The sequence below is a fragment of the Chroicocephalus ridibundus genome, chromosome 9, assembly GCF_963924245.1.
Source record: "Chroicocephalus ridibundus chromosome 9, bChrRid1.1, whole genome shotgun sequence".
NCBI classification, from domain to species: Eukaryota; Metazoa; Chordata; class Aves; order Charadriiformes; family Laridae; genus Chroicocephalus; species Chroicocephalus ridibundus.
This window is the reverse complement of record NC_086292.1, coordinates 14,660,173-14,684,288: the sequence shown is the minus strand read 5'-3', so window position 1 is coordinate 14,684,288 and position 24,116 is coordinate 14,660,173. Positions and strand designations below refer to the sequence as shown.

The 24,116-nt window shown below is 42.0% G+C and overlaps 1 protein-coding gene across 2 annotated transcripts in view; it reads left to right on the top strand.

Annotated features, from left to right (window-relative positions):
* Window positions 1–24,116, top strand: part of TRPC5 (transient receptor potential cation channel subfamily C member 5) — a 102,001-nt gene that overhangs the window by 13,594 nt on the left and 64,291 nt on the right. For both annotated transcript variants that reach the window (XR_010072519.1, XM_063346416.1), the window contains exon 2: window positions 16,901–17,299. Coding sequence is in view for 1 of the 2 variants with exons in the window: in XM_063346416.1 (XP_063202486.1) it covers window positions 16,922–17,299 (378 nt within the window). In the remaining variant the exon portion in view is untranslated. The remainder of the gene's footprint in view (window positions 1–16,900; window positions 17,300–24,116) is intronic.

Below are 24,116 nucleotides of genomic sequence, written 5' to 3'. Positions count from 1 at the left end.
GCAAAGGTATTTGATGGGCAGGGGATGAAAATCTCAGAGAAACAGGAACTGAAGAAGATAAGGAAAGACAGACAGGCTACAAGTACTGTAACATTAAATAAAAAGATACTTCTGGTCCATCATGGCACTTCAGAACACAGGGCCTATGAAATGTAACCACAGTATGTTGAGAAGAATTTGGCCTTAGTTCATCCGTGTAAAAAATTCATTGTTTTATTTATTTTTTCACGTGTGCTAGCTGAAACTAGCTACTAAATGCAAAACTGTTCTTTTATTATAGTTACAGAAAGGGACCTGAAAAATGAGGAGGTCTTGCAAAAATCATGGACCTGAATACTTGTTGAAATTCTGTGTGTAATTAAGCCAGTAGGGATGCAGGGTTATTCTAGAGTCAAAGAATTAATTTCAGATTTGTGACAATGTACCCCCAAGCAAAATCAGACTCAGGTTTTTAATCAATCATGCAGTCCATCTAGGAACAGCTCAGAATTTGAGGAAAGTCGCAGTTTTCCCTTGCAGTGATGCATGTAACATATTATGTCTTCCATGGATACTCTTTTTGCAGTCATTTTTGCTATTCTGTTATGAAAACTTGATTGTGGGTAATAAAATTAAATGGACAGCGTTCAAGAATGTTAACAGCTAATTAGATGAACAAAAAATTGTGTAAAATAGGATTGTTGCTAACCGTAGAGCTTGAAATTATAGAACTGTACATGGTCATTATGCCCATGCCCATTGAAAGTATAAGTAAAAAAAATCCCCAGGTCATTCATTTAATATCTTTACCAGTTGTTTGTTATACAAGCCGGGTTTAGCCTTTTGGATCCATTTTTTAATCAGACACTTTATCTGCTTTATGTGTCTGGAAAGAGCAGTGCTGACAGTATCTTGAAAATGAGAGCTGTGCAACGAGAGAAAGTTATCAAAGCTGTGAGGAAGGCAAAAAATGAATTCTAGAAACAGAATAGATTCCTATTACAGCAACTAAGACCAGGGCCTCCTGGTGTCCTTACTTGTAGCCATCAGCGATGCCATATACTCTAAAACCAAATGAGAGAAGCAAAGAGAAGTGCCGATCTGAAAAACTACTTGCCCAAAGGTGCACCAGAAAGGCAGTGGAAAAATCCCCAGTTTGCCACATTACTGGGATGTGGCTGTCAGATAGATCAAATGCTACTGCTAAAACTCCCAGCTAGAATCCTGATTTCTTTTCAACCCCAGAGAAGCTCTCAGGCACCTCAAGGATTTTACCCACACTCTAATTTTGCCACATTTCATGGAGTATACTTCATAACAGACAGACCCAATTCTGGTGGGAACCACCAGACCCTTCACATAACTGACATGAGAAGCCAAAGTCAGAGCAGAGATGGGGACTAATCTCATTTCCCACACATTAATTCTGCTTGTTTTACCGTAGACCTGATGATCTGTGAGAAACTTGGCTGACGTGGTTATGCTGTTTCTGCAGTCATCCCAGAGGTCGTCCCCAGCCCTCCTGACAGCTTTGAAGGTTTGCGGAAAGCTAAGACTCAGGTAGCTAGACAGTGGAGATCTTAGGTTGATACTCATTTCTCCAGTCAATGTCAAAAGACCTGCTCCTCTGGAAATAACTCTCAGAAGGGAGGATTACATTTTGAACACTGTGTTCACAGTAGGAGGTAGTTCAGAGTCCAGGACTGGGGTCAGACAGAGCACGCAAAAGGTGGAAGTGCCTCTCCCATCTCTACTCATTAAAGTAACATATGCCAGGTGAAACGGCGTCTGAGTGACGTCTGACATCTGCAGTGGTCCCTCCAACAGTTTGCGTGGTTATTTAAATTCTCTGTCTGTGTGTTTCCTGTGTTTCAATGAAGACCTTGAGCATAGCTCCTTTTCTGTTCACTTCTCGTACAAATTTTGTTTATGCAGCCCCTTTTAGGAGGGGTAAAATAGGTGAGGGTGTTTTCAAACATCACCCAAGCATGAAGGTAGGAAGGAGGAATAATATGAACTGGTAACTTTCCATCTCCTCTCTTCTCTAAGGACTGGAATTACAATCAGCATTGATACCTTGATGATCGTGCCCCAGAATTAGCCCCTCACTGAGATTGATGGGACTGTTCAAACCTCTCTGAGCCTTTTGTTCCTTTCCCAGGCCCTCTGCTAACTCCTGTAGCTGTCTAAGAATCAGATACCCAAATTTTCTTCACAGATGGCTGTAGTTTCTTCACAGCCATCTATGATGGAAGCTTTTGGATAAGAAATCAAGAGGAAAAAAGGCAAGAGGAAGCCAAAAGAAAATGAAAACTTGCGAGAATAGTGCCTGTCGGAAGAGACTAGCAGTGCGTCATCACTGTATATCTGCTGCTCCAGTGCCTTGTTTTCATTAAAATGTCAGTATGGAAAACAGCTGTGCTGCACTGAAGTCTTACTCTCCTCTACAGTCTTCCACAGGTAGTACAGCCATCAGTCAGTGGTTAAGGTGTGAGCCTGGAGTGGAGTGAGGTTCTTTGTCGGCCCTGGGCTTCCTGTCAAAAGTTGGTGGTGTCTCCTGCTTTTCTCTACTTAGAAAATGGGGGTGATGGTACTTTCTATTTTGCAAGGAGTCCTAACCAGACATGCTAGTAAACAAGCATTTGTGGGAGGAGGGCCCTTAGGTCCAGGGCTTTAAAGAAAAAGGAAAGAAAATTGAAAATAGTGGCTGTCTGGTAATATACATGCTGTTTGCATTTCTGTCTATAGCCACAGTTATGACTGTGCTTAAATAAAGTTGTCTAGTCTGTAACATATTTTCTCGGCTGATTTTAAGCTCTGCATGCCAGTAATAGAGGTGTCTTGCAGTAGAGAAGCTTCAGCAGGCTTTGGTTGTAAGTAGGCATGTATAGAAATGCGTTTCTCCTCTGCTTCTGTAAGTGGTGTTAAATTGGTGGCTGTTTTATCTGATTGAGTCAAAGAGATCCTCTCACGCTACATGTGAACAAGGGTGTATGATATCTAGCCGGCATGATTTAATGGACTTACAGAACTGTCTTCATGGAGAATACCCAGTGATGTTTCTGCACTGTGTTGACTGAGTGATAACACCCTTTTAGTTTTATAAATAGTGAAGCAGGCAATCCTTAAAGTGTGCGATCATGAGTCAGTGTACAAAATGCCACCGTTGCGCTGACCTGCTGGGTACCAGAGCAGAGCACAAACGTATTCCCTGCTGCACGGACCATGTTGGGTTTTTTGCAGCCAAGAAAGAGAAGGTGGTGCCATGGCCTGCAGAGAAGTTCTGGCATGCCCAAACCAAGCAGCCAAGTCCATGGGCTTCAAAGCCTTTCTCTGCCCCATATCTCAGATCTGCAAGCTTTGGCTTAAAGTTAATGAGGTTCTTAAACCAAGAGAATTTGGGACACTTTCTGTCTGGTTTCTGCATCAATGAAGTTCACTCAGTGACTCACACTCTTTACTTCACACCCGAGAGGCTAGAAACTTTTTTTTTTTTCCAGAAGAACACATTCTCGTGTAATTATTGAACTCCCAAAGCTCAGGGCTGAAAATAAACGCCAGCAAATGTGGCTAGACTCCCAAGGAAGTGACAAGCATGGTATGACTGTAATCTAGCGTAGTCTAGTCATGCAGACTGTGAACAGTTATGGGTTATGGAGAGCACACAACCCTGGGGAAGACAGCTCTCCTGGGGTGAAACAACTCCTTAATACGCTGCTAAAAGTTATACTGCTTACATGGCCTTCTTGAGGCCTGCTCAGCCTTCACTGCGTGATGTGGTTTATCCTCAATCTCAATCTTAATGCCAAAACAGTTCCTTTCAGAGTCACTTTACAGATAGTGCACTGCTGCTCCATTGGCAGAGATCAGTATCTTGTAAGCCATCTGTACTGTAAGAAACAATGCTATCTTGTCAGGGAGATGGTGAGAACGATATCCTACATGTTGTATATCTGTGATTTAGCAGCTCTGCATAGACATCCAGGAAAGACAGATGCATAAAAAGCACAGCTAAAGGTCCATCAGGAGTGCATATATAGGAAGAAACCTCAAGAATCCGAGACATTCTGCAGGTTGATGTTGTTTGGGTAAATTAAGCGATTAGTCACCTTTCTTCTTTGCAGGTTTGGTGCTCACTATTCCTTTCATGTGCAGTAAATCACAATTTTGATGTATGTCTACCATGGTCTGACCTACATTTTACATAGAAGCCAGGAAAACATAAACCAATTCTGCAAAGTGATGTTCAGGGAAAGCAGAAGAGTGGTGCATTAAAATTGTAGGTGCATGGGGAGGAGCTACTGCCTCATAGGGACCACACATTGTTTTATGCCTCATTGCTTTGCCAGAAGTGTAAGTCTCCTGCCTGGCACAGATATCTGAAAGATGTCCAAAGGACAGGAGGGGGACAGAGGTCTGTGGCACCCCAGTAATTCCCAGCAGCTTCCAGACACCAGTTACAAGGACTATATCGAAGAAAGCAGAAGCAAAGAGCCTTCACAGAGCCTTGAAGGGGAAAAGAGATGAATATCAAGAGAGGGAAAAAAACCCTCATAGAAACAGCTGTGGTAATTACCACTTCTGGGGTGATTTTCATTAACCTGCAAGTTCTTCCTTTCAGCAGAGATTAGACAGAAAAGGAGAAAGTGAAGCTGTGTCAGAAGAGACCTGAGAGAGGAGGAGGGAGAAAGGGAGGACAGGGCATGTACTCAAGACAGCCTGGGAGAGAAAAAGTAATGCCTTGGACCAGTCTGTGAATCCAACAGTGAAAACAGACCCAGGGGCAAGGTATTTGTTAACTGTTTTCTTTTTAAAGTTTGCAAAACATTAATATTTTAAATAGTTTATTCTTCATTAGCATAATTAAGACTACACAAGTCTAAACTCACTGAAAACAGAATTAACAAATTAGCAGGTGCAGGGATTTGGAAGCAAGAGGTTTGGGAAAACAGAGCTTGCAAATGTCGGCATTAAGTAGAGCAGTGAAATCGTGCCAAGCCTTATTTATGGATTTGTGCATTTCCTTTGCATAGGCCCACTCCTGCAGCCAGAGCAATGCAGCTCAATTTAAACATGAACCCCCTGCAGTTATACTGTAGCTGAGCCTAAAACCAAGAGCATACAAAATAAATCTCTTCTGAAGAAAAACTGACGAGCCTCACCTCAGATGTCTCTTCAAAGCCGAGATATCTTGAATGAACACTTAACGGAACAGGGAAGTAAACTGCAAAATTAAATCCAAAAGAAAATGGGAGAAAATTTCAGAGTAGTATCTCGAAGAAAGAAAATACAAAAAAATAAAAAGGCAGCGACATTGAGTTATACTGCAGACAAGAATTTAGGGAGAAAGAAAAAAACATCCTATGCCCATGTGAGAAGTTCCCCTTCTGAAGGCCAGGGACTGATTTCCAAGATAATGTCCTGCAGATTTTTCAGCATGTGACAGAGCAGCCCTGTGGAGTATTTAAAATAAGGTGTTTCCCTAATAAGGTAGGACATTTCCATTTTTTATCATCACTTCTTGTGCAGTCTTTCCTGGGACAGAACTACTGCCCCCATCAGGGCATGGGCCCCAGGAGAGGCGAGTCACTGCCCCAGGATTGGAAAAGGGTGCCAGAAGGCTTCCACTGCAAGACCACGGGGCAGGACTCTGCAAACCAGACTTAAGCCCAAGGAAGAGAGACTGCAGTATTCCTGTTAACCACAGTGGCTACCCTGAAGGTGAGGAGCAGATGTGGGCAGAGGCAAAGCTCCTGCTTGGTTCTCTCTATAGAGAAGGCAACAACAGGGCAGGGAAAGAGCATTTCAAGTCCCTGTGAAGGGGATCAGTGACTCATCTCCCCTGGAGGCATTCTGACTCCAGATCGCTCTGGCATTGTGCTTGTCTCACTAGACACCAAAGGATCTGTTACACATATTAAGCTATGCTTATATATGTATGTATATGTGTATTTCTGTGCAATTCTGGCCAATGATCACTTGCTGTCATGAAAGGATGAAACAAGTCACTTCACTTCTGCTTGCTGCAGATTTCCCGTCCATCCAACGACTGGATGAATGCTGTGTGTCCTTTAAAGTACTATTATTTCTATGGCTGAAAAGCCATGTAAGAGATGGGTGTTATTACTGTTGGTAGGCAAAGGGCACAATGTAAGTATGCAAAGATTAAGAAATAACATGGTTAGTCCTGCACATCTCTGACCCAAATCTCTGATTTCATAAGAATGATCTGGTAGTTGAATAGCCAAGTTTTATACTGGAAATATTATCCAGAAACCTTATTAGGGCATTAATAGAAGCAAATATCTATCTATGCATTTCTTTACTAACAAGCAGTATCATAACAGTGTTACTCCTATTCCATGCTGCTTTATGTATGTGCAGCATTTTTTTGTGTCTTTTAGATTTGCGAGCTTAATTCTCTTGAGAACAACATTTTTCCATTTTAAATGGATGTGTTTTTATCTCCTCCAGCCTTTCTGTGGGTCTTCAAAAACTGTCCAGTTTGCAGTTCTAGGCTCTTTCCTGAGCTATCTTAATGAACTAGGATTTGGCTTTGCTTCTTTATTTTATCTGCAGACTATTCTGTTTATTATCATTGTCAGGGGAAGTTCACTCCCACTTTCTTTCTATGAAGATTTCTCTTTTCTTTTTTCTGTATGGCTTTTCCACCTCCCCATAAAATACCCCACTTCACTGTACAGTCGAGGCAGTCATTTTGTCAAGAGACTGTCTCAACAGAAGTGGCAGTGAAGGATGCTAGGACCAGGCCTGCCTTGTGCAAAACTACGACTGAGATAAACTGTGGCTGCACTGCCATTGCAATCTGTAATGCTTAGTCTCCATCATTTTAAAATGGTACATTCAGCAAGACCTTTTTCTTGTAGAAATGTGTTGTCTTCTCAGCCCTACGATCATCCAGGTGGCACAGACTACAGGATTTGCTAGAGAGGTGCACCTGAACCAGCCAGGGTCAAACGTGGCAGGGAAGCTGCAGGAGAAGGGACTGTGCCCTGCAGCGGCTGGTGCTAGTGAAGGAGAGGTAATCCCCCCACGCCAAGTTGTGCTGCATTCAAATCAGTCACCTGCTCCAAGTACTTCAAATATTTGGATTTTTCATAATTTTATTCCTCTGCCTGGAAGCCCCTAAGAAACCTTTCTTTCTCCTGTGAAGGTTTTAGAAAGGAGAGATGTCTGAAAGCTTGTTCCCTTTCCACAGAGCACAGGCACACAAGCATCACTGCCAGGCACTAGCACCCTTGCGGGAGCAGGACAGACACTCCTTGCCCATCGGGAGCTCTCTTTTTGGTCCCATTTGTGCAAATGACTGCAAAATGCAAGTGGTGTGCTGGCGGCCCTTGGGACACAGATTCCTTGTGTTCCTGTCCTCGGTGTTCTGTAGCTGCAGGGAATTTGGCTTTTAATTCCTCCATAGTTACACTAGTTTGGAAATGAACTCAGGGAAGCAGTATTCATAGGTCTTGTACTTTTTCATCTCCAAAAGGTGCTGTGGGTGAACATTGTCTAAAACAGCCTTTCTGTGCAATTGGGAAACATTTCTGGGAGAACTGAACACATGATTTTCCCTCTTCCTTCCAAGAGCCTCCATTTTGGTTTGAATGACAAAATGAAGAACGAAACTAAACTGGAGCCAGAGCTAGAGTTAGTACTACACAGTAATCCCGGCGACTGTCGGTGTAGGGGGCTGCAGGTGGTGGCTGCTTCACACGCTGTGTCTTGACTGTATTTTTACACTGGTACCAATGAAAACAGTTCCAGCAGAGCTTGTTCAGAAATGGTAACTGATAACCGCTAATAAATCCACCCATTACTGAGACGAGAAACAGAGCCAAAACAGCTGTTGCTGTTAGTTGTTCATAGCTTGCTGCAAGTGCCCTTTCCTCATCCCGGCAACTGAACTGTGTGTGCCACAGTATTGCATTTTTCTTTTGTGACTGGGTGGTTTACTTGCACGGTCAGCCAGGCTGAGGCAGGTCTAACGCTCCATACTGCCACCAGCTCTCCTAGAGACGATGGTCACAGATTATCGTGTTGATTGAAGAAACGATTACAACGCTCGTGGGGCGAGAGTGGGAACAGGCAAAAAAATCTCTTCTTCAATAGCTACAGCAGCTAGAGATTACAAGCAGCAGGCGCAGAAACAGTGGACAGAGAGCACAGAGATGATAATGATGCCATACCACATTAGTGCTGCATTAGCAGATAAGACAATGGGGCAGCTTGCTTGACAGTATTTCTCAGTTCAGTTGACATCTCTTTTTTGTTATTAGATGGTGGAAAATGAGTAGATAGCCCATCTCAAAAGAGTAGGGGACAGAGCAATGATGTCAGGCGGACAAAATAAGCTTTTTATTCTGTCTGCATTTGCAAAGATACACACTGTGAATATTTTCCAGGGCATTATTTTTTTTTTAAGCTTCTCACAATGGTACATTTTTATTCACACCTGTGTGATACTGTGTGGAAAGAAGTGGGAGAATTACAAAGTGTAAATAGTTCATTGTAATAGTAGTTAACAGCATGTGCTGCAGCCATTTCATCACCAGGAAGTCATTTTAGTAGCCCAGGCTGATTTTTGTTGAGGTAATACTCAAATATTCCAGGAATGGGTCAACACTCCCCCCCTCCATCTGCCTCCCAAACAGGGGCTTTGCAATCCGTTCTACACCAAAGGTTTTTTCTGTCATCCTTTCCATTAAGGCATGCTGGAAGCTGTGTGTTGCTTTCAGGACAGATGAAACCAAATCTCAGCTATGTAGACCCTACAAAGACCACACTGACAGAGCTGGAGATAGAAAAGGATGTTGCTTGTCCTGAACCCAGGGGTGACTGTTGGCCCGTGTTCAGCTCGGCTGCTTAGACTGTGTGCAAATCACAACGGCAAGGAGTAGATGTCCTGATTATTATTGTCCAGGGACCAGAGAAAGCACTCTGAAGTCAAACATATTAGCAACTTTCCTGGAATGCAAACACTATACATGTGTGCATAGAATGAATTTACTGTTTGATAAATTCAGGCAAGGTTGGTATTAGCTTTTGCTGTCATTTCCCAAGGAAGGGTTCCGCTTGTTGTTTGAATTCACTTGCAGACTATAAAGTTGAGCTTGCTCACAAGGCTGTATGGATTCTGGTTTAAGCCCATATATCTAGGGCTTGTCCAGATTAATATGAAATGCTGCAACTTCTGTGCAACTAGACTGAAGCTAACGAAGCTGATGAAGGTTGTAACACAAACTAGGGGTTTCCTCAGGCTGTTTCCTTGGTGACTTTCACCTGTAAATGATGTCAGTGCATCCTGTTCAGGCAAAAGGCCTTAAGAGGCATGTGCGATGGAGGAGTAGGTAACAGAAATATGCTGAGCTGAGCCAGGCCGGTATAAATCTTTTTCCTCCATGGCAAAGCAGAGTCCCACAGAGAAGTGTTTTCCCATGCACTGTTAGAACTCAGGCCATTACTCATTTGGATGAATTAAGCAGCCTGCCCACAAAATGTAGTGACTGTGTATCTACTGAGACGTTGTTACACTGTGTTTTTTAAAATACAGCTAAAAAACCCTAAAATACACATTTGAGAAGTTTGCTATTAAGGAAAAACTAGCTTATTTAAGTCTCAGATGCACAAAACTAAAATGTCTGGACAACACCTTTGTGAAATACAGTTCTGCTGAAGAGAATGTCAGGCTCAGCAGGTGGAGGGCTATTGAGGGCAAAAGAGAGAAGAATATCTTTCCTGGGTTACTACAAGTTATCATTGCTAGTGACGAATCAGTGGCAGCCCACCTCTGCAGCTCCACAGAAAAAAAGCCTTTTGAAAACATCCTGGTCCGGTGAAGCAATGGTCTGCTCCTGTCCCCAGCGTTACGAAGGACTCAAGTGCTGAAGCAGTAGGTTCAACAGAGAAACCTAGCAAGAAAAGAACCAAATTGACAGTTGGCTTGAAGAAGAAAGCAAGGAGTATAAAACACCTCATCTCTTTGAATGGTTAGGCTTATGATGTGAGTTCTTCTCTATGTCAGGTCAATCCAGATGTGAGGAAGGGCTTGTGTGCAGGCAAACTTCAACTACAGCAGTTATATATAATAAAAGCAAAAGTTTTTCCTGCAAATTTTTCTTACTTACGTCTGCAGGTGAGTACAGTTATAATGGATCTTACCATCTCTCCAAAATTAAATCTTCCTTTTCCATCCTGAATACCAGCCTTGGCTACCAGCTAGCTGACTTTGATTCTGCAGAGATGTGGCAAGGAGAAGCCTTGCATCTACAAACCCCCTGCGAAACCCATGGGATGTTTCAGGCCTGTAGAGCTCAGCCTGACACCAAGGCCCAAGGCCAGTTTCATTGTGTTATTCTCTCTAGGTTCTTCTGCTCTAGTCATCACTGGAACGCGGGAGAGCCCTTCAGCTCTTCACCCAGACAACATGATTCACATCTGTTACATGCTGGCTTTTAGGCTCTCCCCATGGGTTTAAGCATATGTGGTAGAGTGTCATGATTTGTTATGTTCCTTTGAAATATGTATGTAGCTGTGCTCCTCTGCTTGAGAAGGCAAGGTCAAACCAAGTGCTTTACACATGGAGTGGAAAGTGGTAAATTTTGCAATGTTCCTTGCTTCCTGCGCAAGTTTGTGCTACAGAGTCATACTGGTTCTCAGTAAGGCTGTGTCCAGCGGAGAGAGCTTATTCATCTAGTAGAGAACTCAGCTGTGCCAAGATTTCCATCCTGCAGCATTAGGTAGCCTTGCAAATGTCTTGGGCTGACATGATTGAGCACCCTAAAGCCAAAAGGCTGAGAACTGAGTTTGATTCCTAAGTTTTAGTTAGGACCACTGATTGCTCAGAGAGGAACAGGTACTTTCTTAAGCCCAACAGTATCTCAAAACGTACTATATACGTACTATCTTTTGTAATTATATTTTTATATATACATACAAATATATATTTATATACGCATACCCATATGTGGTTGGTCATGACTCATCAATTGATTATGCAGCGGAAGAGAATTATACCAAAGAGTTGGCCTTTCCAAATCAAACATATATATCTTTGATAATTGTCACCCTCTCCAGGAACTTAAGAATTGCAGCTGGGACTTGAGTCAAATTATGACATTTGAGTTACTGGCAAAGAATTTTCTTCTGGCTTCTGTAAATTTATAATCTGAAGTTTGAGGTTGTCTTCTTTTACAAATGCTTCTTAGATTAGAAGGTTACATGCAGTACCCCAGTGACTATATGCATTCTTACCTATGCCTGAAGTGATGATGAGTGAAAAATGTTCTAAGAAGAATTTTTCTCAGTATCTTCTAAGGACATATCCTCCAATGTGAATCATGAACGACTGCAGCTTTGCATTTTTATCACATACTCTATTAGTGCTCTCCCTTTCACTCATCTTGGGCAATGAAACTAGATTACTCATCTCCAATTTTATTAGCTGTCGGTTTCTCATTTTTGTGTTGTACTGCAACCCTGCAAGTTTTGGAAAGCACTTATTCCAGGGGAATGATATATCTTGTATAACTTATGAGCTGAATATAAACTTCCTGAGATCATGGGACCTTTGCTAAAGCGAATTTACACAGCCATATACACCAGAAGGTCATTGCAATTTTATAATTTTAAAATACTTCTGAGGTTGTACATTTATCCAGTAGTGGCTCTTTTTGCATTTAAAAGGATCAGGAAAAATTTCTGCTTCTGACCAAAACAATGATGAGTGTGATGCAGAGACATCATGAGAAGCAGTGAGACTGAAGTTCGCAATCTGGTTCCCACTGAACCCCATGGAAAAAGCAATTTTCTGGGACAAGAGAGTATTGTTGCAGAAGAAAAGGAACTGCAGAATGTTACAAAGTCAGTTTTATTTCCTCAAACTGTGGGAGGTATAAGCTCAGTCAGGCATTGTTAGTAAATAAGATCTAGAGCACTTAAAAGAAGGATCCAATCACAAATTCAATTGGTCCATTAACTACATGTAATATTATTTACCTAAGTGGCCCTTCTGGACTATTTAATAACTCAGCTTTATAACCTTTTTAAAAAAGATCAATATTACTGAGCACACAGTCTCTGAGCATGCTGAAAGAGTCAGGCCATTTTAGCAGTTATGGTCCATGGTTTCCAGACCTGAAGTCCAGATTAGAAATGCAAAATGAAGAAAATACTCTGCCTGAAATACTAAAAGGAAAAAATAGCCTTGAAAAGAAGGATGGAGCGAAGCAGGGAGGTAAGATGTGTTGCAAGAGATCAGTTCTTTTATTGGGCTGATACAACTAGAAAATACAGGCAGGTTTTCCAGCACATAAACCCTTCTGCAGATACGAGAAAGAAGATGTAGTGACATTTAAAGCCACACACACAGTTTTGCCAACATGTGTCAGAGCGAATCTCCAGTAGGAGGGAACAACCAACCGCTCTATTTGCAGCTTGGCAGATGGGGTGTTTTGTTGTCTGCCCTAATGTGTGATGTGAGTTGGCTGTGTACTGAGTCCCATCGAGTGGGAAAGGAAAGGTACCTCTTGTCTATTGATCTTGTGTTCAAGACCCAGTACTTGATTTGTTCCTCAGGTAGTCAGATGCTCACATCAGCTGTGAGCGATGAGGTCCTATGTCTTAATTCAATACCCCTACAAGTCTCTGCTGCTTCCATTACACAGGGAGCTCAGCAGTCAGGAGCAAAGGTGCTTTTCTACCTCTTAATCAGCATCATGAAAAGTCAGATGATGATGAAAGCAAATAAAAGCCAGGAAGGTTCTGTTTTATAATGGGCCTAGTGACTACATGGATGTAAACTGGCATTGGCTCCTACCCTGTCACTTATCCCATTTCATACAGGTCATTCTGATTCCCGTGAGACCATGGCATGTGGGAGTGTGTACTGTGTGTAAAGTGGGAAACAAGGGGTGGTTCAACTGCCAACACATCCTAAAAAAATTTGTAGTAAAAAGTCATGGAATTTTTAGTGGCAAAAGGCAGTGCTGCTGAGTGACCTTTGACTGTCTATCTTCATTAGCCACGCCTCTAACTAATGGCTACTATTCAGTGCTGCTCACCTGCCCTTCTTTATCCTTCCTCTCTCCTCGCTGATTCTTACACATTGCTCAGGCTGCCCCCCTTGCCTTTTCCCGTGCTGCCACACATCACTCCAAACTTTGTGCAATTTTTGTGATGTTCTCTCTCTGATGAGAAACATTGGAAAGAAAAGCTAATTTGTTCTCTCTGTTGTCTCGTCACCCTCGGTGCTGAAGCAATCTCTGGTTCACCTGGGCGTGGTACATCAGTGTGATGAACGGATCGTTTGGTATCAAGTTGTGATCCAGAGTGAGAGACACGCAGGAGTGTTGAGGACAGTGCAGTGTCTGTAGAGAGTGCTGACTGCAGACTTCTTACAGACGGTGACATGTATAAAGCCACTTCTTAGTTTTCAGCAAAAGCCATTGTTTTCAGCCCTCGACTGAAGTAATACCATTCCCTTGTGTCCATCGCAGGAGTCCAGTCCAAAAGCAGGCAGCAGGAGAACCGAACAAACCCATCTGTAGCAGCTGTGGTGCCATTTCACTCTTCTGAGTGAAAAAGGTGGCCCTGTTGGTACAGGGGATAGATATGTCTGAACTGAGTGTTGGAAGATGCAGATAAACTTTTTGCAGGGATAGCAAAACCATTTTGTGTTATTAGACAAAGTAATGTGGCTGGAAACCTTCCTTCCCCAAATCAGACAAGCTGTTTCTGCCAGGTACAGCTGCTTTTTATGGGCTAAAGCTCTCATGTTTGTGCCAGGCAACATAGAAGTGGTGTCAGGCTGAAATGGCTTGAAGATTTGGACTAATAGTTCAGGGATAAGTGTGACCCAACTGGAGAGAGGTGATAGAGTCCAAATTGAGTGGTAAGTCCCTTTCCCCTTATCTTGTGTAGTTTGTTATGCGGTTCTCTTAGTTTTTCTACACCTGTCTGTGCTGCAGGTATCACCACTGCATTAGACAGTCATTGGATATTGTCTGATGCATCTGCAATCAGGCATAGACTGGAAAAAAATTTCATTGCCCCAAATATTAACTCAAGTAGCAGAAAATGCCTCTCTGTGAAGAGAATTCATATGGAAAATGTGTATTTTCAGGCCCTCTGCGCAGATTCCAAAATTTTAATGTGGCCATGTTTCTGGTTTTGACACCTTTCAAGTACTTCATTGTTTCTTCTCTAGGCACATATGAATTGCCTACCCCTTCTCTTACATTCTCTCATCAGCATTTTTGTCATTTTTTAACTGTTTAGCAGGGGACAGTACCATTCTGGGACTAACAAGTGGTCTACCAGCATTGTCTGTTTCTTTCATCAAGAGATGCTGCCTCCAGGAGATTGGTGGTATTGGGACGCCACAGCTATGGAGCAGTGATCCGTGGGCTCATTCATTCCATCCACATGTTTGACTGATGCTCTGTTAGCCAGTTTTGGAAGAGAAAGACATCACGTTTGGAAGGTCCATCTGTAATTGTGCTGGATCTAGGCTGAGGGGTGGCTCTGCAGCTAAAGGTTTTGCTGAAATCTTTCTTTCATGTAATACAGGCAGACGTATATTTGTTTTGATACTGCATGCTTTCATTTCCAAACCCAGTCAGCAGTGTGTGATTGTTGGGCTATGCTGATAATGGCATGAGAATAATTCAGGGCAAATGATTCATTTTGTGAGTCTTTCCTGTTGGGTTTTATTGCAACTTCTTATGTGCTCGAAGTATTAACAAAATGCTTTCTTGGACTGGGGTTGTACTGGGAGATGAGATCTCACCGAGAAGTTAAGATATCTGAAGCTTTCTTTTCTTTCTACAAAATTGTTGGAAAGGAAAGGGATCCAATTCTGGCATGATGTTTCATAAGGTGACATTTGTTATAACTCATTGCAAATGTTACTCACCATCTACAAAACATTCAATTAAACTGAAGAGCAATGAAAAATACCCAGTTCCACTTTAGCAGCTGCACTTGTCACCAGAATCCCTCAGGTTTTTTGGAGCCAACAGATTCCCCCCTGGAGATGTCCACACAGTGGCTACTGTCCTCTGCCACCAGTCCCACTGCTTGCTGTTCCCTGCTCCTGTGAGCTTGGTTGTCACACGAGGACAAAATTTCCCTTCCCATTTGGGCTTATCCAAAAGATCTCTTTGGTCCTTACTTGTTATCAGACCTGTTCTATTTCCTTTTGTGTCTTGTCAGTATTTCAGTGGGAATTGGCTGGATCCCACAGGGATAACATTTTCAAAAACAAAATTTGAAAAATTACCCGTGATGCTTAGTCCTTTTGAAAAATGGAGTAGTTGGTTATATATGTAGTATATTGAGACTTCAAGCTCCTAAGTCACTCAAGATTGTTCCTTAGTTCTAAATGTTTTAGTGGCACAACGTTTCCGTAGAAAATAAGCCAATATATTTATGATAGCTTCTATCCAGATCATAGGTCCTTTTGCCTCTAACGCTTTTGTGTGTGTCTTCAGGTTGAAACATATGTGCAGGGAGCTGTAACTCTGGAAATACAACAAACAAAAACTTTTCTCTTACTTGTAGGAAAACAGGGTACTAAGAGAGCACATCTTTTGAGATGCCAAAACTCGTTGTTACAGATCTCGGGCTCCCCAGGAAATTCGCAGATGTAACTTTGCTGTGTGCTACAACCACCCACTGTTTTGCAGTGTCAGCTGGGCTGGAGCTCAGATCCACCCACTCCCGCCGCGCCGGGCCCATTACACTGGAGCTGAAGGCAAAATGCAAATTGGCTCTGCTGAACGTGGTTGCCTTATGGCATGCAGTGGGACGGTAAAAAAAGAACCCATGGCGACTCACTCCCCTTTCGGCACCTGAACGACAAGATCCCCTTTCTCATTATCGCTTTATCAAAACCTCATCTTTCCCCTGCATAGGGCACTAAAATGGAAGAAAACTCTGGCTAATTTGCTGCAGGAAACCATTCAGCTTTGGGCAAGGAGATCGAATAAGTCATCCAATTAGTTATAGCTGTTGGTGTCCAGTGGTCCTGAGTTGATGTGGTTTATTGATGCCAAGCAGAGGTAAATAAGCATTTTTCCTTATGTGTGAATACCTGTCCAGCCCATGTTACCTACGACTCCAGTCACCTGCGAGGCTCTTTAAGCTGCAGGAAGGAAGAGTAATTCATTCCAGGGCAGGATTTACTTCTCATTTTCCTAGACCATAAACAACATCACTGCCTCTGGAGAGCAAGGGTGGTGGCTTTCAACATCAGCCTGTCTTCAGGTCCTATTTATAAATGAGGAGAGTGAGTAAAATATGTTTAAAAACATGCAAGCTTTAAAAATAAAACTATGACCTAGTCAAAGAATAAACATTAAGGAAAAATAAAAACCTATTTTAAGAGATGGAAGCAGAGAAGAAGCAGCAAAACCAATCAGAATATATCATATTACTGTAAATAGGAGGGTGCAAATCAGCAGCTCCCATCACTGCCCGTTCAGAGATGCTGAGGACCTGGCTTAGCAGTTAAAAAGGAGGGAATTGAAAAAAACATTGAGCGGGAAATAAAGCAAAGATGAGAAATCCACCTATTTGCACATGTGATAGATTATCCATAAACAGCAAGATCATGCTTCTGACCAGATAAAAGAAATCAATGGTATAGTCTTTAAACCAGACTTAAAAATATACTGAGTGTCTGTAATTCTGTGTACCTCTTCTGAGCAGTAGTGTAACCTTTATTTTTTCAGATAGCCTTTTACTGTGGGGTTGCTCAGGGGGTGTTACAGTCACTGCATTGAGAATAAAACAGCTTAAAAAGGGATTGGAAGTTTTTACCATGATGGACCTTTGGAAATTTGTCCCCTGTGAGGAGCAGATTGCTCATCGGTTTTATCACATATGCATCCTTCTTCTTCCCCCATAGGTTGCCCGGTCACTATGAACAATGGCCCAGCTATACTACAAAAAGGTAAACTATTCACCGTACAGAGATCGGATCCCATTACAGATCGTGCGAGCAGAGGCAGAGCTCTCAGCGGAAGAGAAGGCCTACCTCAGCGCTGTGGAGAAGGGGGACTATGCCAGTGTGAAACATGCCTTGCAAGAGGCAGAGATCTACTACAACATCAATATTAACTGTATGGATCCTCTTGGTCGCAGTGCCCTTTTAATAGCCATAGAGAATGAAAATCTGGAGATCATGGAGTTGCTTTTGAGCCACAGTGTGTATGTGGGAGATGCTCTGCTGTATGCAATACGGAAAGAGGTGGTGGGAGCTGTGGAGCTGCTGCTGAATTACAGGAAGCCGAGTGGTGAAAAACAGGTTAGTCGAGTGTTCCAGTTCAGTTTTAAACTATTATTCTGTGTTAGGAAAGTGGTACTGCACAGAGAGGTGCTGTGCAGGAGTCATGAAACAAAGTCCTTAATGTAGATCCATTGCTTTAAATGCCCAGAGTAGACGTGGGCAGTCCTATTTGGATGATAACTTTCCACTCTGAGCAAACATGTTCTGCCTGACTTAAATACTCAGCATTTTCAATTTCACTCAGTGTTCTTTTCAGTCTTACAGTGCTTGTGAACATACTGATTTATAGGTTGATTTATATACGTGTACTTTGTAAAGGAATTTGGGGCTGTCTGAAATTATATTACAATCTATAAATATGAACTATTGCCATGCTGTTGTACTGATACTAAGTGGAATTGCTTTTAATAAGTAAATCCTGAAAACACACAAGCTTATAAATAACTGTAAGCAAGCAAACAGTCTGCTAGGTTTCAGTACTTAGCCATAGTACAGACATATCATCTTGGTCTCCATCTCCAGAGAGCTCTAGTTCAGAAATGCTGAGGCAGTACGTAACGTTACAGCAGGAGCTAAGCTGCTATATATCTGAGCAATGAACAACTATGACTTGTAGGAAGGGGCCTTAGCTACAAAGCCATCAGTAAGTTACATAAGGATCTTTGTGAAAACCCAAAGTCTGAGTCCTGTCACTTCAAGTGTCACATATTACACTATCCCTAACTTTTCTTTTTTTTTCTTTTTTGCTTCTTTTCATTTGCAAGTACTACTGCCAGTAACAGTAGTTTATATACTTTACTGACCACTGACAATTTTTGCATGTTCACTGCTTAGAAAGGAACATTCAAACCTTGAGTAATCCTTATATATCAAGCCTTGTTTTTGAAGCCTATGTGAACACACCCCTCTGTGTGTGAAAGAAGAAAATGATTAATACCAGTCAATCACAGAAGAAAATGTTTTCAATGGATAGGCCCCTTAGTACATAGTTTTTCAATAGTAATTTTATGTAGCCAAAGCAAACAATAAGGATCAACTCTGACAACATTCAAGAGTGCTCAACTTAATACTTAGCAGCATTCTGCATGCTGTAGCAACGTGATTCTAAGGTGTGGTTTGAGCACTACAGAGATGAAGAATCTCTTCTATGAGACCTAAAAATTGAAATGTTAGTACTAGGTTTTAGTCTCACAAAATGTAAGTAGCAAAATACAGACCATATGTGGAGAATGAACCATTTTTATCTTGGTCTTCTAGAAATTTTGACAATCCTATAGGCCAACAGGACAGAAACTACAATAGAAGAAAGGTATTTTAAGTAGCATGAGGAACTGCCAGTAATTATTGCACAAGTTTCTCCTGAAATGTCATGGAAGGCAAGTGGTGGGATTCACATGGATTTCTATAAGATCTCTTGAGTACCAGAACTTGTGTCCACTTGAATTCACAGCCTTGCTGGCTTAACTGGACAGAGGTCCATGAAATAAGGTTGATATATTGCAGCTGAAATTCAGCTCCATCTCTAGTTCAGTGATACGTTTCATAGTAGGTCTGCTTCATTTTTCTTTATCTCTGTGCGAGTGTGCAGCTATCCTTCTGTAGCTAGGTTTGCATCTGCTGTGAAGTTTACAACTTGAAGGAGAACATGTGTGTGGGAGAAGAGATGCAGTGCCAGTTTCAGTTTTATTTACAAGGTTTGTTACAGGGCCAGATTTCATCAGTACATTTTAAACTAGTACTGGCTTGATGCAAGATCCTATGTACAAACTAGGATTAATTTCCCTGGCTGTGGTTCGGGCTCTTCTGTAGACCGCAGGAAGTGTTTGCCAGTAGAGGGCTGCAGGACTGGACTTCCAATTCAGCAGTTCACTGATTGTTCATGCAGTGATGGTAATTAACATTTATTTCATGTGTAGTGATATAACATTAAATGGAAAGAAGTGCTTAGTTAAGCAAAGTTGGGATAAAGTCGGTTAGCTTGTCAAATCACAAAGCTAATACAGGAAGGGTTCCTGATGCTTGTTCCACAGCAGTATCGATACACGTTCAGTAATTACCTTTGCTGGGCTCTGTCTCAGAATGTCCTTTGGGAATCCCATACCTAATTGCTTTCACAAAAAGCACCTGATAAATCAGATTAGCACAGCTTTGTCCTAATCAACTACTTGTATGTTCTAAAACATATAGAAAACCAGCTTCTTCTGGTTGAGTAGTAACAAAAATTCACACTTCATAGAACGGTTTCTGTCTGGCTGAGAAATTTGTAAGATAGTGTCACAGTACTTCTTTTATATAAGGTTTAGTATAATCTCGTCATTAAATGTACACAAGGTTCCATTTGCCTGAACAAACCTGTGTGAAGGCAGCTCCTTGGCTCACATGTAGCAGCCTGTTTCCAATTAGGTGCTGTCTGTCTTTGCTGCACTCCAGGCAAAGGTGCAGGAGAAGCATCTTCTGATTGCTCTCTCTTAAATGTTCTATACATCACCTTCGTTCATCTGAGTCTGGGGTCTGTGAAAACCTTCTAGTTCCTGTTTTCCTGCTGTCTGCCTCTGAGAGGTTATTATTTGACTCTATACCAAAGTCTTGTTCTCTGTCTGCCAGGCATGAAGACCTGTTCCTATTTGCGTCTGTTCACATCAGCTCAGTTAATTGTTTGCATCTCAAAAGCAGCTGAGTAGCATCGTTCAGCATAATCCATTTTATAGGCATGTATCTTTGCTCATTCCCACAACCTTATCATTGTACCACAGTCCTGACTGAAAATGTTACAGTTTGCATTATGCCACTCTTGTGGGGTTACAGTGACTGCATCTAGTTAGCAAAAGATAAACCCAAACCCAAAACAAGGCAGAAAACAGTGGCCTCTTACAGACTTGACCTGCAAAGCAGTTTCGCTCACCAGCCACCGTCTCTAAAAGGTGATGTGTCCTGGGCGCTCCATACCTCTCTCTTGAGAGCTGCCCGAGGGGAAGAGCTCTGCTTTTCCCCTGTATGATGACCTTTCCAAGGAGCAGAAGTAAGAAAACTTTCAAATATAAGAAGTGACCTTTCTTGTGTTCCTTATGTAAGAGAGTCATGGTCTCATTCACGATGTAAGGGACAGGGAGAAATGGATGAAGAGGTTGGGCAGCAGAGATGCTTGTGTCCTGTTATTAAGTGAACGCAGGCAGCCGTTATTCTGCAAACCTCTGCTAGACTGCTGTTTAAGTGCCATTTACTGAAAATACCATGACAATGGCAGGGGTAAGTCATAGCCAGTAACTATAACAACACTCTTCTCCCACACTGCAGCCGTGCGTGTAAGGGGTGTCTCGGGAGAGGAAGAAATTACTCTGTTTACATGTGGAGCGTATGAGAGCCAGGAGCATGAACCACCTCTCTCTAAAGGCTGCTACAAAGCACATGATAGATGAGTGTGCTGAACAGTGATGTGTTTAAGTAAATGTATTTCCTTTTAGGTTTACCTCCAAGCACGGACGGTTCATGGGCTATTTTAAGAACTTAACATTTCTCCCCAAATCTGTTCTGCCCGGTCCTGACAACTTAAGCCACTGTTTTGTGTACTGCTCTGTGAGTCTCTTGATAAAGCTGGGGAGAAGACTTCACCAGTTACAGCCAGAATAACTCTATTGCTAATAAAGTTACAGCTGTTTTGAAAGATACTGTCACCTATGGGAGATTTTGGGTTCAGTGAGAGAGTCGTCATAGTGCAAGCATCTTACTTTGATACCATGGGAAGACCATAGAGGTGTGCTGATGTGCTTCGCTCTCAGCAAAGAACAAAGCCCAGGCTTTAAATGACCCATTCTCTTCTTCAGATCAGAGCTAACCTTTCCTCAAATATGCCACACCATGCTCTGAGGTGCACTCTCACTTTTATTTTTACTGTCAGTGTGCAAGTGTGGTCCAGAGCGCAATGGGAGATGCCTGTGTGCAGAGCATGTGGTGCTGCAGGCTGCCCACCCTGCCCACCCACCGCAGCAGAGGTGGGAGCTTTGGTGACCTCAGTGGGACGTGGTCTGGACCCGGCACAGCCCTAAGAGCTGAATTCTCAGGGAAATAAAGGAAAATTCAATTATCTACTCAAAATAGATTAAGTAACAAAAGAGCTTTTCTAGTTCTGTGATTTTTACAAGTTCACTTGCTATTTCCAAACGTTATGTAATTTATTCCAATTAATCCTCCGAGCTTATTTTTTAAACCATAGTTCACTTTGGTCAGTCACTTTGTATTGCTGATTGGTCACTTAAATTGTAGGATACTTTGTTTTTCCCTAAATAGATGACGGACATTTGGAAAGCAAGCAGCCTATTCATGAATATTAAGAGGAGCAACAAAACAGACTAACATTCCTGGAACCTGGAGGGTATGCAAGTGTTGCTTTTCCTGCAGAGATTTGTAGTCAGTGAATATGCATTCTCCAGGAAATAAGAGTGAGCCTAATCTGGTGCTGTGATAGTTATTGTTTGGTTTTCAGGACAGTGAAGGGGCTGATATTGTACTGCATAGAGCCAAAAGAGTAGTATATGTGCTGCATAAAGCCAAAAGAGTAGTATATGTGTACTGCAGACTACTTGGCATGGCAAATCCATAGTCAGGTCTTCCACACGATGATTGTCATGTTATTTAAATAAAACAACAAACCACTGAATAATCATCAGAAAGAGTGGGGCTAGGATACAAGTAGTGAAAAACAGCACACACAGATGCAGTATTGACTTTGTCCCAGGCTTGTTGAATCAGGTGGCTCATCTCTTTTGGGGTTGGAATGCTAAACTGCACAGTTGTCTGTGCACAGGACAGGTCCAGTACCTACAATGGCAAAAGATTTTTTGTACTGTTCTATAGGTACGCATCAAAACCAGATCTGGCTGTGGTCCCATGGAGTTGGAATTAACAGGGGACTTGAAATTGCTTCTTTCATTTTTTTGATTCACTACGACTGTAGGAGCAAGGGAATGTATATATGAAGCCTGTTGAACAAATTCTCTTTTACAGTAAAGTCTTCTGTCTACCAACCTATTAGATCTTCGAGTTTTGGCGGAGTTTTTTTCCTAAAAGTCATATCAGAAATTTTTTTAACTATACAAACATAAATACAGTGGGTTATGTTTTCAGCCAGGCTGGAGTCTGCACCTAAACTACACCAGCAAAGAGCAGGAAATATATGTCTGAAAATTCACATTTTCCTATATATTTGATTCACTTTCAGTTTATCATTAGTAGTAGTTGTATTTCCAGACATTCTGAAGCCCACTGAAATCAGTACAAATTTTCCCTTTGACTCCAGATGAGGTCTTCAGGGGCATTTTCTTAATGGCCTCCTGTGTGAATCCTGTGAAGTGGTCCTGGTTCTCCACTAAACATGCATCATAGCTTGCAGGGTAGCGCTCTCAGTTTGCACAGATCTTGCACCGGTTTTTGCCTTGCCACAGTGAACGTGTGTGCACGATACCAGACACGGTCTCTGCTGACTGCTGAGCCCTCCTTCGGTTCTTTAAGAACCTATAATCAGCCATCTGAATTACTACATGTTCATAGTGTAGCCATAAGCACCTTTACGGGTAGCTGTTTTCTTCACAACAATCAGAGCTGACATCAAATGTTTGCATAAGGATGATACTAGCATCTCTCTGGTATCTGCCAAAATTAGCAATTTGCTCACGGCAGATGGCTCCAAATTAATCTGGTTCACAGATGGGAGTACAAATACAATTCCTCAATAATGAGAATAAAAAGAAAAGGGATCTCAGTATTTATGACCGTGATTCAGTTTGTTTCGATGGTCCAAAGGCTTTCTGAATCAATGAGATCTCAACAGATACCTATCCATATGCCTTCCAAAAGAAGGAGCTTTACAGAAATAAATCCTAGAAAAATATGGCTGTGAAGAGGAGAGAAAAAGGCAGGTTTTAAGTCTGAGTTGCTAACCCTCAGATACCTGCTGCTGGTAGGTTGCTACACTTGATAGTATTAGCGAACTTAAAATTTGACCTCAAAAATCCTCTTTCAGATGAGCTGATGAGTGAAAATCTGCCTTAATCTTTGTGTAAATATCATAGATCAACAGCCTAGAGACAATCTTTTGTGAACCAGAAATTATGTGTTGTGTTAAACCATTTTATTCTTGCCCAAATCCAGTAGCTTTCTTGATACAATGTGGTTTAACTTAATTTTCCTATTCACATAGGGTTCTTTGCCCTGGATGCAGAGTCCAGTGCAAAGTTTAGCTCTTACCACGCATGGCCCTTGATTTGTGCACTTACTGATACTTATTTGATGTACAAGCTCATGGCTGGCATTGTCAGCCCTGTGCTATCACTGACAGGGCTTTTTAAGTCAAAGGAAGCAGATCAGTTGTCAGATATCTCATGACATAAAAGCTAAATTCTGCAGGCAATTAGAAAGAGAAGAGTTTTAGAAGCAGCTGGTGTTCCTCATGCCCTGGCTGAAGTGGTTGCTGTGGATCTGTCTCACCTGCAGGCAACGTGCACAGAGGTACCCTGTGGCAGGACCACAGGATACGGGGTTTGTGGCTGTGAAAAATGTTATCCTGCTTCCTTCAGTAAAAGGTTTATGTTTCTTTTAGAGGTAGAGACTTGTGGACTTTCAGTTAAAATTGCTAAGACTTGCAGCACTAGCTCCTAACCTATAAGCTGAGGATGGATGTGGGGAGATCGCTCACATGCAGACTGAACAAAGAAGTCTTGCTTAGTGGTGGTAAAAGATATTCTGGGTGCATGCACTGTTTTTTTTATAGAACATCACAGACAAGGCCAGTGGCAGCAAGCATGAAGCGTTACAAAGGTGTGAAGTACAACAAAGTGATCAA